This window comes from Strongylocentrotus purpuratus, unplaced genomic scaffold, assembly GCF_000002235.5.
Source record: "Strongylocentrotus purpuratus isolate Spur 01 unplaced genomic scaffold, Spur_5.0 spur5_scaffold_12, whole genome shotgun sequence".
Taxonomy (NCBI): Eukaryota; Metazoa; Echinodermata; class Echinoidea; order Camarodonta; family Strongylocentrotidae; genus Strongylocentrotus; species Strongylocentrotus purpuratus.
The window spans coordinates 19,712,594-19,727,302 of NW_022145597.1; the positions used below are offsets into that span (position 1 = coordinate 19,712,594).

At 36.5% G+C, this 14,709-nt stretch overlaps 1 protein-coding gene across 1 annotated transcript in view; it reads left to right on the plus strand.

The window, feature by feature from the left end:
- Window positions 1-12,967, plus strand: part of LOC584095 (DNA polymerase alpha catalytic subunit) — a 37,222-nt gene extending 24,255 nt beyond the window's left edge. The window contains exons 24-38 of the mRNA XM_030982036.1: window positions 814-923; window positions 1,885-2,037; window positions 3,055-3,177; window positions 3,869-3,901; window positions 4,345-4,437; window positions 4,987-5,075; window positions 5,265-5,381; window positions 6,064-6,196; window positions 6,946-7,080; window positions 7,597-7,771; window positions 9,308-9,486; window positions 10,026-10,154; window positions 10,559-10,675; window positions 12,027-12,114; window positions 12,559-12,967. Coding sequence (XP_030837896.1) covers window positions 814-923; window positions 1,885-2,037; window positions 3,055-3,177; window positions 3,869-3,901; window positions 4,345-4,437; window positions 4,987-5,075; window positions 5,265-5,381; window positions 6,064-6,196; window positions 6,946-7,080; window positions 7,597-7,771; window positions 9,308-9,486; window positions 10,026-10,154; window positions 10,559-10,675; window positions 12,027-12,114; window positions 12,559-12,701 — 1,817 coding nt within the window. The 3' untranslated portion in view covers window positions 12,702-12,967. The remainder of the gene's footprint in view (window positions 1-813; window positions 924-1,884; window positions 2,038-3,054; window positions 3,178-3,868; window positions 3,902-4,344; window positions 4,438-4,986; window positions 5,076-5,264; window positions 5,382-6,063; window positions 6,197-6,945; window positions 7,081-7,596; window positions 7,772-9,307; window positions 9,487-10,025; window positions 10,155-10,558; window positions 10,676-12,026; window positions 12,115-12,558) is intronic.
- Window positions 12,968-14,709: the final 1,742 nt, after the last annotated feature.

A 14,709-nucleotide genomic window follows, 5' to 3' on the forward strand; every position in this document is an offset into this window, starting at 1 on the left:
AAGAACCACTGGAGATGTAAAAACTTCAAACTTAAGGATAGTATGTATCACCATAGGAAGACGATCTGATTAGATTTTGGAGCACGTAGGTCAAAGGTCAAGGGTCACAGAGGTCAACTTATGAAATTCCATACATTGAGATTGTTATCATAATATCTCAAGAACCACTGGAGATTTAAACTTCAAACTTAATGATAGTGTGTATCACCACAGGAAGACAATCTGATTAGATTTTGGAGCACGTAGGTCAAAGGTCAAGGGTCACAGAGGTCAACTTATGAAATTCCATACATTGAGATCGTTATCGCGATATCTCAAGAACCACTGGAGATTTAAACTTCAAACTTAATGATAGTGTGTATCACCATAGGAAGACAATCTGATTAGATTTTGGAGCACGTAGGTCAAAGGTCAAGGGTCACAGAGGTCAACTTATGAAATTCCATACATTGAGATTGTTATCATAATATCTCAAGAACCACTGGAGATTTAAACTCCAAACTTGTTTAAATTGCTCTATGGCGGAGGCATCATTTTCGACTGCGCGCAGTCAAAATTCCATCTAGTTTCTTCTTTAAATCTCATGATGCATTGTATTAAATGCCGGCTTGACATGAGATTCAATATGAATACTGATATACAATGTCATAAGCAAAACTCTTCTTTCCTTCTTTTAAAAGTGATATTTTGTTTCATTGTCTGTAGCCCCTTTTCTCCTTTGCTTCTTTTTTGTTGTTGACAGCAAACTTTGACCCAAGTAAAAAAAAAATTATAAATCCCCTTTTTATTGTTATTCTTCTCTTAATTTGCCAGGTTTCTATGATAAGTTCATCCTCCTGCTAGATTTCAACAGTCTGTACCCGTCTATCATTCAGGAATATAACATCTGCTTCACGACCGTGGTTCAGACACCCTCAGACAAGGTATGTCCCACTTCTAAATTGATAGTACAGTCAAACCTGCTTTAGTGACCAACTTTAGAGAAAGACCACCTGTCTAGAAAGACCACATCTTTTGTTTTCCTTGAAAATGGTTTCTCATTGAAACATGTACTATAGAAACCTGTCCATAAAGACCACCTGCCTACAAAGAGCACTTTACTTGTCTCCCTTGTTTGGTCTTTATAGACAGGTTTCACTGTGACTAACTTTCTGTGTTGCTAGAGGTGTCGTAGTCGAGTGGTTTAAGCTCTTGACTTGAAATGCAAAGGTCTTGGGTATAATACCCGACACGTCACTAAAGGAGAGAAGTGGGGACCTGATAGGACGTCAAAAGCCTTCGTGTTAGTTTTGCCATAGGCCCTCATAGTGGCCATATGTGGTAGGAATACTCTCTAGGGAGTGGAGATAGTGCACACTGTGCGTGATTGAATCCGATAACCGTGGTAATAATATCTGTACACCGCTTAGAGACTGTATCTCGTATTAAAGCACGATATATATCCAGACTATTATTTTAAATTATGTAGTCGATACATTGCTAGTACCACTTGCCTACTCACCCTATTAACTCATTTGAAGCTGGGGGTAAAGTGTCCAATGTCATGCAGTATTCACTTTGTCAGAATACTTTAATTTCATCAATATTTCTTTATGACTATTTATTACTGTCCTAAAAATCTTGCCAACATATCTGTTGGGAGCAAGAAGGACGTTAACTCTGTATACAAACATACAAATTTTGAAATACCTTTCTGGCTCCAAACAGGCATTATCAATATCAAAATATGTAATAATGGAAGAAAGCACTACCAAATATCAATGTTCTGTTAATATTGTGATATTTCAAAGTATTGTGCAGCCCGTTGATCCACCCACTTGCCTCTGTAGCATCCTAGGTAAATAGACCCCCAACTCAAACTGCTGTTGTCTTTTTTTCTCCTAGGATGGATCAAATGATGACTGGATGCCTGAAGTACCAGACAGTGATCTGACCGATGGGATCTTACCAACGGAGATCCGTAAGCTGGTCGAACGACGTCGTCAGGTCAAAGGTCTCATGAAACAGCCTGATCTTCATCCTGACATTAGATTACAGGTTAGTTGCAAAGGGATGTTAACATCATTGTAGAGGTGTCATAGTCAAATGGTTCGAATACATAACTGTACATGCAGAGGTCCTAGGTTCAAGCCCAAGCATGGAGCTGGAGCTAATGTCCTTTATAAATATATCAGTCCATACCTGCACATTGTATTCAGTAGATGATAAAGTTTGAACTAATTTCCAAGAAATCTAAATTTGCTCTAGAATTTTTTGTTTAAAAAAAAAAAGTACAGATAATTAAAGATTATTAACCTGTTGAATGTTAAGTCTGAGATATCTAACTAATTAACTAATTTTAACTAATTAAAGTCTTGAGAAATTTAAGTTGATGGATTGATAAAGAATGTAAGTCTTATTTTGCTGCATTTTAGAGTGTGTTTCAACTTTCATACAGACTCGAATAACAATTAATGACCAATCAAGGCCTTTAGGAATATGTACAGTAACAAAGTTAACATCAGATTATTCAGAGATTTTGAGTAAATGATGATGATAATGATGGCTTCTTGTATGGCACCAGTGTCCGCAACTGATGGGCGCTCATGGTGCTTGCTTTGCAACGTCTCACAAATTCGACGTTCTTGGTCAGTGTTTTAAAATAAGATTATTTTCCATTAGTCTTTGTGGCATTAGTGTAATAGTCAGGCCTGATAAAAACCCAATTTAAATCGGTTTCCTGATTTTTTTTTCTTCTTCTCCTTCCCGACTTTATCCCAATTTTCCAGATTTTCCGCTTATTTTCTCTGTTCTTCCCTATTTTTCCCTATTATTTCCCAATTTTTCTTACTCAAAAGGGGGGGGGGGGACTGTTGTAAGATGCCATTTTTCCCCCGAATCCTTTTCTTTTAACTCAAGGGGGGTGTGGTTGAGGGGAGGGGGTGGGGGAGTGCTCACTATCACCCCTGAATAGTCTACAGATGACGCAGTAGCCGGGGATAGGAATGGGCTGCCATTGTATGTTTGACAATAATTATGAGTCTGCTAAATGCTTCCAATGACTTCTCGTTTCAGTATGACATCCGCCAGAAGGCTCTGAAGCTCACGGCCAATAGTATGTACGGGTGCCTTGGATTCTCTCATTCAAGGTTCTATGCTAAACCCCTGGCTGCACTGGTTACTAGCAAAGGAAGGGAGGTATGTAACCTGTTACGATATACGATAACCGAATATACGGTATCCGTCGTAGTTGAATAAACAACATGTCTACCATAACAAACCAGACTGCTGACTCTATATTATCCTGAGTTATCTACCTTACTAAGACCCTCAAACTCATCATAATCTACTCAGGATTTGTGACATCATATTTTTGTTTATTCAGTTATCTTCAGCTGTAATATTGCCATTATGACATTATAGAGTGCAATCGTGCATCTACAGGTAGGGGAGGAGGGATGTAAATGTGCATAAAGCCTGTAAGAAGAAAATGATTTGGTACAAATAGTATCAGTTTCTTGTTTTGCACCGAGAAAATCAAAATATTTTTACAAGATTATGCAAAGTCATGTGATTCGTCATTGGGGTTCTGCCTCGAAAGGGTAATGGCCCTTCAATAATTCCACACTTTCATTTCACCTTTTTTAATGAAAATTCCTGTATTTTATGACACTTTTTAAAATACCTGCATTAGTATGACTGTTTATGATATTTTTTTTTTTTTTTTTTTTTAATTGAATGGAGCTCTAAAACTTGAATTTGAACTGAAATTTCTTGACCCGTTTTACTTTTGCTATCCAGGTAGATAAGTAGTGCCTTGTAAATGTTTTCATTACTTACATGAATAATAACCTGAGTTCATGTAATCTATTATACTTTATTTGTCTAGATCTTGATGCACACCAAAGAACTGGTTCAAAAGGTAAGGACTAGTGTTCATTGATTTTATGATGGAATAATTTGCAGAAAGACATTGTGTTTGAATGTATTATTCTGTTTAATTTTTGTTGTTTTATAATTTCTTTACTTTTGTTGATGTATATGCAAAATTATATATTTTATACGTGTTGCTCTGTTTAAAGTTTACATATTTATTTCAATGTTCATACATATCAATTCACTCTCTATCTCAACTCACTCTCTATCTCATGATGGAATTATTCAGGCCTGATAATTACCCGATTTAAACTCGGTTTCCTGATTATTACTTTTTTCTTGAGATTTTTTCTTCCCGATTTTACCCCTATTTTCCCAATTTTCTTACTCAAAAGAGGGGAATGTTGTTAGATGCCATTTTTGTTTTTCCTGAAACTCTCTATCACCCCTGATTATTGCAATCTTTAATGATGTTCTCTCTGTTTTCAGATGAATCTTGATGTGATCTATGGAGACACTGATTCTATCATGATCAACACCAACTCTACAGACCATGATACAGTCTTCAAGCTCGGCAATAGGGTAAATAGATGTGATGAAAGTATATAGCATGAAGTAACTGTCGGGTCACCTCCTTATTCACAGGAGTCTTCTTGGGGCTAAAGGGGAGGAGGGGGGGGGGGGAAGGGAAGGGGGGAGGGGGAAGGGGGGGGGAAGGTGGACTATTGAAATATTCTAGCTTTGTAACAGGGTAAATACATTCATCAGCAGGGGTATACATGGGGCATAAAATGAGGGGATGGTAAATGAGTTAAGTCTAATGTAAATGTTAATATTTATGATTTAGTAGTACTTGATAAATAACTTTGGAAGATAAAGTCATCAAAGTTCTCTTGTAAGGATTGATCCTATTTAAACAACAATGATAATAATAACTATGACCATAAATCCGTCCCCTGGAGTGTGAAGGTATGGGATAGGCCATCGCTCAAAGAAAACTGTTACTGACAGTTCATTTGTAGAACTTCTGACCTTCAAGGCTATCCCCCTCCCCTATCTCAATACAGGACTATATTTTGTTTTTAATGAATTATTGATTTCATTTTTGCTTGACTTCTTGTTTGATTTCAGGTCAAGACGGAGGTCAACAAACTTTACCGTCTACTGGAGATCGACATCGATGGCGTCTTCCAGTCCATGCTCCTACTCAAGAAGAAAAAGTAAGATTCCATCAATTGTACAGACATGTCTTCTTAGTAGAATTGGTGATACATAAACATAAACACAAGGTTTGGGTGGAATTATGTAGGATATGCTATTTAAACACAGTTTACTCTGCATTATTTGAAGTCAAACTTGTAATACTGTGAATAGTTCAATGGATTACATGTCCTCTATTTTCTTGTCAGGTATGCTGCCATCACTGTTGAACGTTTGCCAGATGGCACCCTGAAGACGTCCAAGGAGATGAAGGGTCTTGACATCGTTAGGAGAGACTGGTGCGACCTGGCTAAGAAAGTTGGAAGGTAACTCTATTAAAGCTCCTATACAATCTTAGTATGATCAAATCTTGGGAGGATATGCCGTAACATTTGATATGAATATTCAAAATGTAAAATTCTAATGATTTATACCTCCCATGAACAAGATCAACACAAGAGCAAACAAAAAGTGACACTACATCAAATATGATTTAATCGTATTTTGTACGATTTTTAGAAGTAAATATGGGGGGGGGGGTATTTTGTGTGTGTGTGTGTGTGTGCCATTTTCAAAAGCAAAATGCCCATTCTGCCCTTTAAAGTATCCTACAAGCATCTCACATCAGCAATTTGGGGATGTTCAATGGTTCATCGAACACACCAGTAATTACGAAATCATGAATGTTCAACCAATGATCCATTAAAAAAAAATTATTCCTGTATGTAGAAACTGTAAGAGGCATTGATCCATGTGTTTTTTTAGAATACAATTTTGTAAGTAAAATACTTCTTTTGTGATGAAAGAATACAGTTTTTGAACTCCAGAGGTTGGCAGGTCTGTACAAGGTATCTTCATGAAGCCTTGTTGACATATGACATGGCAAACTGCCTTTAAATTTTTTTTTTCTAATTTCATTTTGCCATTGGCTGTTGCAAAAGACTGCAAAACATGTTTATTGGATGTATATGCATGGTATGTTATGAACAATGTCTTTTGTCTTTTCAGTTATGCCATTGATCAGATCTTGTCTGCGGACTCAAGGGAAGTGATCGTCGACAACATCCACTCTCATCTGGTTGAGCTAGGAGAGAAGGTGGCAGCAGGCACCATTCCTCTAGACCAGTATGAGATTAATAAGGTTGGTAGTTCTGTTTCAACCTGCTAGAGTGGTTCAGCAACACGTGCTCTGTCAAAGAACGCTCCTTTGTCAATCTTTAGCATGAACTAAATTCCTTTACTTAAACCCTTGACCAAATGCTTTATTTACTCCTAACCCTATATCTTACATAAAAACAAGTTGCAACAATAATGCTTACCCAAATCTGTGACGAAACAAAGCCAGGAGCAGATATCACTGGAGCATGTGAACAGCCGGTGACCATAGCAATAATGTTCAATGAACTGATTACCAAACAATCCTTTTTTGTAACATTTTTGTTTTAATTGGACAATATCAATTTATAGGTCCATGAATTTTGCTACATACATAATAATAATAATAATAGTGAACATTTATAATGCGCCATGTGTGTCAAAAATGACATTCCATACTTGCATGATTCTGGACCAATCACAAAAGGTTCTGGTTTGACAGATTTTGGGGCAAGTATCTTGGATCTCTCTTGAAGAGTTGACGTACCCTGACAGTTCAGGAAGTAATAATGATAATACAGTCAAACCTGTCTACAGCGACCGCCCAAGGGAAACAAAAAATGTGCTTGTTGTAGACAGGTGGTCTTTGTAGACAGGTTCTTTTAGTACATGTTTCAATGAGAAACCATTTTCAAGGGAAACAAAAATGTGCTTGTTGTAGACAGGTGGTCTTTGTAGACAGGTGGTCACTAAAGCAGGTTTGACTGTACCAATATTTTGTTCTCACTCTGACAGGGTCTGACCAAAGCACCTCAGGACTACCCAGATAAGAAGAGTCTACCTCACGTCAACGTAGCGCTGCGTCTTAACAGTCAGGGAGGGGGCAAGCCAATCGGGGCTGGGGATACAGTCTCCTACATTATCTGTGTGGTAAGTGTTTCAGAGCAAGGTAAAATGGTGTAGACGAGTTGTGGAGGTGTTGTAGTCCAGTGGTTTAAACACCTGACCTGAGGCCCATTTCACAAAGCCTTTTTTCAATGACAAATGACAAAAAATCAGTGACAAGTCTGCTGATAACCAATGAGAAGCAAGGATTTCACTAGCTTATAACACAAACTGTCATTTGTCACTGATGACAAGTTTTGTGAAACCCCTGACCTGAACTGTAAAGGTCTTGGCTTGAGCCCTGACAAGGCACTACTGTACTTTGGCAGGATATTAATCTACATATAACACTCTCGACCCAGGTGTAGTTAACTGATACCCAGTAGGAAGAAATTCCTTGAATGATCGAACACCTTGTCATGGTAGCTCGGCTAAAGCCAGGATAGTAATATGTTTGCAGGGCACTCTGGAAGAACAGTACTAGTGTAAACAAATCATTTTTGCCATTGCTGTTGTTTTTGTCACTAAACTAAGACAACTTATTATTTTCTGGTCTTTTAGGATGGATCTAATCTACCGGCGGGCCAAAGGGCGTATCATCCTGATGAGCTAAGGAAGCAGGAGCACCTCAAGGTTGATACCAAGTACTATCTGGCTCAGCAGGTCCATCCTGTCGTCTCTCGTCTCTGTAATCCCATCGAGGGCACCGATGCTGCTCATATCGCAGAGTGTCTAGGTAAGTTTGCATTGAGTATACCTCTACTTTTGTTTCTGGTCCGTATAATAATGTTAGAGGGGATAAATGCAGCTCATATTGCAGCATGAACAGTAAACAATTCATACCTACTTGTAACAAGTTTTGTAATTGATTAAAGGTAATACAAAATTTTGGTATGGGGGTTATGAATTTGGTTCAAATGAACATTTTGGAAGCATATGCGATCCTACAATATTCAGTGATCGTTGTCGCGGTTGAAATCGAGTCTAGAGTTATGAAATTGTAAATAATAAGCTCTTTATGTTGTATAGCTCCCTCTCAAGGTCAAGATATTAATTATGCTATAAAACGATGTTTCTTGACTAAAATCAAACCAATTAGCTATTCCCATTTGAAAATTATATATCACAACTACATATTCTGAGATTTTCATGGTCGCATCTACCATTGTACGGCCGTAGGCGCTATTTGAAATTCATCAACATTTACTGGAAGCACCGGTAAATTTTTATTTTCAATTTTTCTCGAAAGCAGAAGTGTTTTAGGAGCTTAATTTTCTAGTGCTTATAATACATCCACAGGGGCATCCAAATATATCAAAATTGTAAAGAATCACTATCGACCCAATTTTCAAATTTCCCAAAACTTTGTATTACCTAAAGCATGTGCAAAATTGATTTGTCCGGATTTATGATTCTTCACTTTTTATTACTGACAGGCCTCACAGGCCATATATCACTGACACTTTCTCTTCATTCAAAAGGACTCCTTTAAAGGCATCGTTTAACAATTTTAAATCTGAGATGCACAGCCCTACATGTTATCAGTGTCTGTGATATGGTGTAATACTGAAGCCCTAACAAAATTGCCCTTCAAAAATGATCATGAAGTGCCTCAAAAAGTACAAATCTTTGAGTGACCAGTTTTTCCATACTTGTTTTTCCAAAATAGATTTGTATTGTTATGAAAATATGATTTCGATTTCCAATCATAAATATCTTGATAATCAGACAGGCGATCGGCTTGTAAAAGTCTTGGGGTTCCTGACTGACCTAAAGGTTTATAATTATCATTGCAGCATGAGTTAAATCCAGGATTTTGTTTCAGAATCCAAGACAAAGTTACCCAATCCCTTTAAAGTAAAATGTAATTGTGGTCTGTATAGACAGATGGTCTTTCTATACAGGTTGCCACTAAAGCAGGTTTCCCTTTAGGTCCTTATTTGATCAGGAGATAACTGAGCTTCTAAGATGTAATTATGAATATTTTATAATTCTCTCAAATGTTTAGATATTTCTCTAACAAAGTTGTTAATTTTGTATAACGGGCCCTGCTTACAAGCAACCTGCTTATTAAGGGTATCCCTCCATTTTTATGTTTATATTATTATTTTAATACAATGTGTCAATACTGTTAGTATTTCTTCTTTTTTTAAAGATGGAAAAATAATTGAATTGAATTTAATTGAATGAGCCCTGATATGGGCATTAGCAATATGGTATGCTTATTTTAGACATCATATAATCGTGACATAATTTGATGCATTGTTTACAGGCCTTGATGCATCGGGTTATCGTCAGTCCGTCCGTCATTTCGAGGACGAGAATGATGCACTTCTAGGAGCCCAAGAAGATGATGAAGAGAGATTCAAAGATGCAGACCGATTCAAGTTCATCTGCCCAAACAGCGCTTGCAAGAGAGAGAACATCGTTGACAGCGTGTTCACTGGCACGGTAATAATTGCAAAAAGTCATTATTTGTCAGTATACAAATACCTAGGGGTTTTAAGTCAGATAGTTAAACTATTTCATAAGGTGAAATATGCTGCTACATGTATTTCATTCAACTTTACAACATGTAGCCATTATGAATGGAATTTTTTTTTTCACACAAAAAAAGAGGAAAAATTGTTTTCCACAGCATGATTTCAAATTGTCATATTTATATTGAACTTTCGATTACTGTTTTATGCATAAACATGACAACATTTTAAAGACAAAGTTATTGATTCCATATTTAGACAAAAAATATTGGTAATTTATATCAAAACAAAAGAAAGTATGTATAGAGCAAACAGTATTCACTTATGAACCATATTATGTCAATGCTAGCAGCAATAAACCAGAAAAATCTGTTTTTCACGTTTTATTACTGATGTTACTAAGCAGTTTGATAATAGATAATAAAATATGTTAAAGAAAAGATTATTTATGGTCATTGTGATAATTATGTTTCATAGCATTTTATGACTTTACTTTTTTTTCTCTGACAGGGATCGTTGGCAGAAGCCCGCCTGAGTTACTGTGACAGTCGCTGCGGCACTGTGCCAGCTGATCATGTGACCATGCTTGGCAACAAGCTCCGCCTCCTCACCCGCAGCTACATTCAGAAATACTATGCTGTAAGTGATGGCATGTGCCAATTTTAGGGTTAGCTCAAGTTCCATGAAGTACGTGTAGTTTGAACCCTCCAGTCAAGTATTTAATTCTGTTTATGCTATCAAGTTAAAAATAAACTTGTAAGACTGAAATCATGACTTAAAGCCCTTTGTTTTATTGATGAATTTGGCTTTGATATAAACCTCATGCTTATGTTTTGAGAAGGAGATATATATACATAAGATGTGTACCTCGCAAGTCCAAACTTATTGTTCAACAATGAATTTCTTGGGACAGGATTAAAGGCTTACGTATCATGCCACAGAAGGGTTTTGATTGTTCGTGAAATATTTAAACTGTGTGTAGACAAGAGTTTAAGTACAAGACTTTGTTTAAAACTCATTTTCATCCATCATTTATATTACAGGGGTGGTTGATATGTGAGGATACCTCATGTGCACATCGGACCCGCAGGTTGCCTCTGAACCCTCATCGACAGGGGTTTGTCTGCCCAGTTTGTCAGAGAGCTGTTTTAAGACCAGAGGTAGGCTTATCGACTTATACAAAAAAATTATATTTGCTTTGTATTAAAGATAAAGACCAGTTATGGTCATGTGATTGCATTGTGAAAGAAACGTTGTGGAATCTATCAGAAAAGGTTGATCATCTAGCATATAAGTATTCGTGTGTACTGCAAGGTTCTGGAATCATCAAAATGATAAGAAATTTGACCCAGTCTTGGTAAAGTTACAAGCACTGTACACAGAAAGATATATATGGGACTATACGCACACGTGCGTTTATCTCTCACATACCAATAGATAAACTAATTTCTCAAATATATCAATTAGTAGGCAGTTTCCCGGCAAAATTTTTATCATGTATTAGTCAAAACATATTCTTTCACATGATTGGTAATGGAGCTTCCATTTCATTTTTTGAAATTGGGGCGTTTCCAATACTGGTCTTTATCTTTAAAGATATTTGAATGATTGTGGTTAGGGCTCCAAGAAAAATAGTGATGTGTCTGTAAAGTTGTGGTCTAGTGGATGAGTTGCCAAGCTATGGACCATGAGGTAGGGATTCAAATTGATAATTTCCTTTGGCAAGACATTGATCTACTCTCTACCCAGGTGAAGTAAATGGGTACCCAGTAGCAGGAATTTCATGAATTTTTTGAGCACCTTCATGGCAGTGCTTGGCCTCGGCTGGGTTAATAGTAATAATAGGATCTTGTAAAGCGCTCATGTCTGTCACTCCTGGGGGGGGGGGGGGTCTCACAAAACTTGTCATCAGTGACAAATGACAGTTTTTGTTATAAGCTACTGAAAGCCTTGCTTCTGATTGGTTATCAACAGATTTTTGTCATTTTTCATTGAAAAAAGGCTTTGTGAAATGGGTCCCTGGTGTTCTACAATTAATTCCTCGGCTTTAGCATGGCTGCCATTATGGCGCTCTAGCATTTCATGGAATTAATATCTGCCAGATACCCATTTACCTCACCTGGGTTGAGTGTGGCAATTGTAGATTAATGTCTTGTCAAAGGATATTAGTGCTGCAACAGGGATTTGAACCCCATACCTTGTGGTTCAAAGTCCAGAAAATCATCCTCTGGACCACAACACGTTAGGATAAATCCAACTATTGTTGATGTTGTTTCAAAGAAGTAAACAAATATCCCTGTTAAATTTGTCTAAGATTTGTGCAGAATCAATCCATTTTTGATTAAGGAACAGACCATTGTTTACTATTTTCTGATTCATTTATATTGATCTTCTAATTACACTTAACCTGTATATTTTGGGTCCTGGGACGCAACCATCAGTTAACACTCAATGACCAACCATTTGCCACATTCAAATATTATAGTGATTTTATGATTTATTTGTATGCAGTACTCGGACAAGGAGCTGTATACGCAGCTGTGTTTCTTTCAAACTATCTTCGACTATGAGAAGGCACTCACCGAAAACAATGACAAAGGTACTTTTTTTTAAATTCATTTTTATCACAATTATTTCTGTAAGTTGCTATGATGATGCAGTAATATACATGGGTCTTGAGAAACCATATGGTTATTGATCAAGAGAGGGAGATAGAGAGGAGACAATCTAATGATAAAATGAAGGAAAAAATAGAAACAACAAAATGTCATGCTTAGCTTTTAAATTTTAAATACAACAGACATGACATTTAAAAAAAAATAGTGTTCAGCTTTTCTCTAATTTGCTAATACTAAAAAGTAGACAGATGAAATATTAATTTCATTTATGCTACTTGACAATCAGTGACCCTTTAATCAGTGCAAAATATTTTATTTTATTTCTTTAAAATTATTTATTTATGAAAGATATCTTTTAGGCCTCAAAGGTATGTTGCCTTGCTAATTCTCTTCACCCTGTTTATCTTGTTCCTGACAAATTTCAGCTAAATCACGTAGCCAAGAACCGGCGTCTGTGAGGGCAGCATACCAGACTTTAAAGCAGATCATTGATGTACGTCTCGCAGCGAATGCCTACTCTGAAGTGGACCTATCGAAACTCTTCCATGGCCTCTTTCTCATGAAGTAACTTCACGTTGGTTTCTCATCAAGTAACTTCACGTTGGTTTCCCATCCAGCTGACCTATGGTGTACTTTACTATGTATTTCTCAAATATACCCATTTACTGATATGACCGACTATTGACTGCTGAGACAGAGATAAAGTACCCTGGCAGCAAGGAGTGGCATGTAAAGATGCAAGCATGCTTAGCCACAGTATCATTAATGTAAATAAAAATAACAGAGTTCCCAAAATAGAGCCCTGAGGGATGCCATATGATATTGGATTTTAAATAATCAGAATTTACAGATGTAAATTTTACGGCGTCATAAATATTGGTGAATTAAAATTCTAATTTGAATTACATGAATAATAGTTTCGACCAGATTAAGCCTAACCACGGTGGTAAAGGTATTTATCAGACCCATGTCCTTGTGATATGGTTCAACATGTATGCTATATAATTACGATTTTAAACATTTATGCATTTTGTGTTCTAGATGTGTCTTTAAAGCCCACTGTCCTACTTGTAGTACTTGCTCCCTCTATATAGAAAACTTCCCCAATTGCTGCCTGTTGGTCCCCCATGATCCTCTTTTTCTTATGTTAGTTGAGAGCTGAGCCACCTGTCAGTGACCTCGCTGTGTGGTCTAATCCCTTGTGGCCCAGTAGTGTTGACGGTCTTTAAGATGCACTCCCTCGTGCTAAGCTATCTAATTCAGGTTTGGGTCTATGGAGAAATGTACCTAAAGCAAATTTTATATATCATGGGTTATCAACACTTCTCTATTCTTTGCTGATTATACATTGTGAGCCAACTCTTGGATGAAATGGCAACTGGATTAGCGATGAAAGGTTTATAAACTTCTTGACCAAGATTTACCCTGATCATATGTGATGTTCGCTACAAAACTTGTGACAAAATTGGAATCTCTGATGACTTATCTATTGTCTGAATGATTTTCAGATTAAACATTCATACAAGAAATGGTTGCAATCAGTATATGTGGAATATTATATTACTTTAAACATTATTCCATGATAGCCAACAGCATTTTCACTTTATAAGTCATAAAAGCTAATATGAATAATACTTGTGATATTAATAGTTTGTAAAAAGTATAGTAGTATGAATCCATCAGTCAATTATTGTGATTTATCATACTAGTCTTGTAATATTTGAAAAGGTGGAATTTACTGTTATACATTAATAGGAATATAAAAGTGTTTGAATTATGAAGCAGGTTAATAATTTACCCATTTAACAAACCCTAACAATCAGAGAATCATCAACAAGTCTTAGGACTTTTCCTGTTTTACTGATACAATAGTTTTAACTACTGTATCGATTGTTCCTGGAGTATTGGAGATCAGTGTTGTGTGTCCCATCTCACCGTTTTATGCTTATGAACCATCAGCACTTATTTTCACAGATCGTTGACATAACTAATACCTTTCCCAATATATTAATAAACTTAAGGAGGAAATTAATTATACTTCAAGTTATTGTCATTGTTATCGTTATTGGTTAAAGGAGATCAGTGATTTTTACACAGTTGCACCCAAAGTGTAGTTTGCATTAGAGATTACTATATAAATACCCACATGAAGTATTCCTTTTCCAAATCAAACACTGGATTTACTGGTTATGTACTCAATCGCAACAGTGCTAAGTAAGGTTTGATACATTTTAGTGTCCTGGGACCTGTTTCACAAAGCCTTTTTTCAATGACAAATGACAAAGATCAGTGACAAATCTGCTGATAACCAATCAGAAGCAAGGATTTCAGTAACTTATAACAAAAACTGTCATTTGTCACTGATGACAAGTTTTGTGAAACGCCCCCAGCTCTTATATCTAGATGAAACAGAGTACGACAAAGCTATATTTATCCTACTTTCGCTATTACTATTGTAATATATGTAACTATTACTGAGTGATGATATCATGGCTTTGCCTTGTGAGAACAAGAAGATATTAACTCCAATGTGGTATGAGAGAAAATCCTTCACTTGCTCTGAAACCAACTATTTT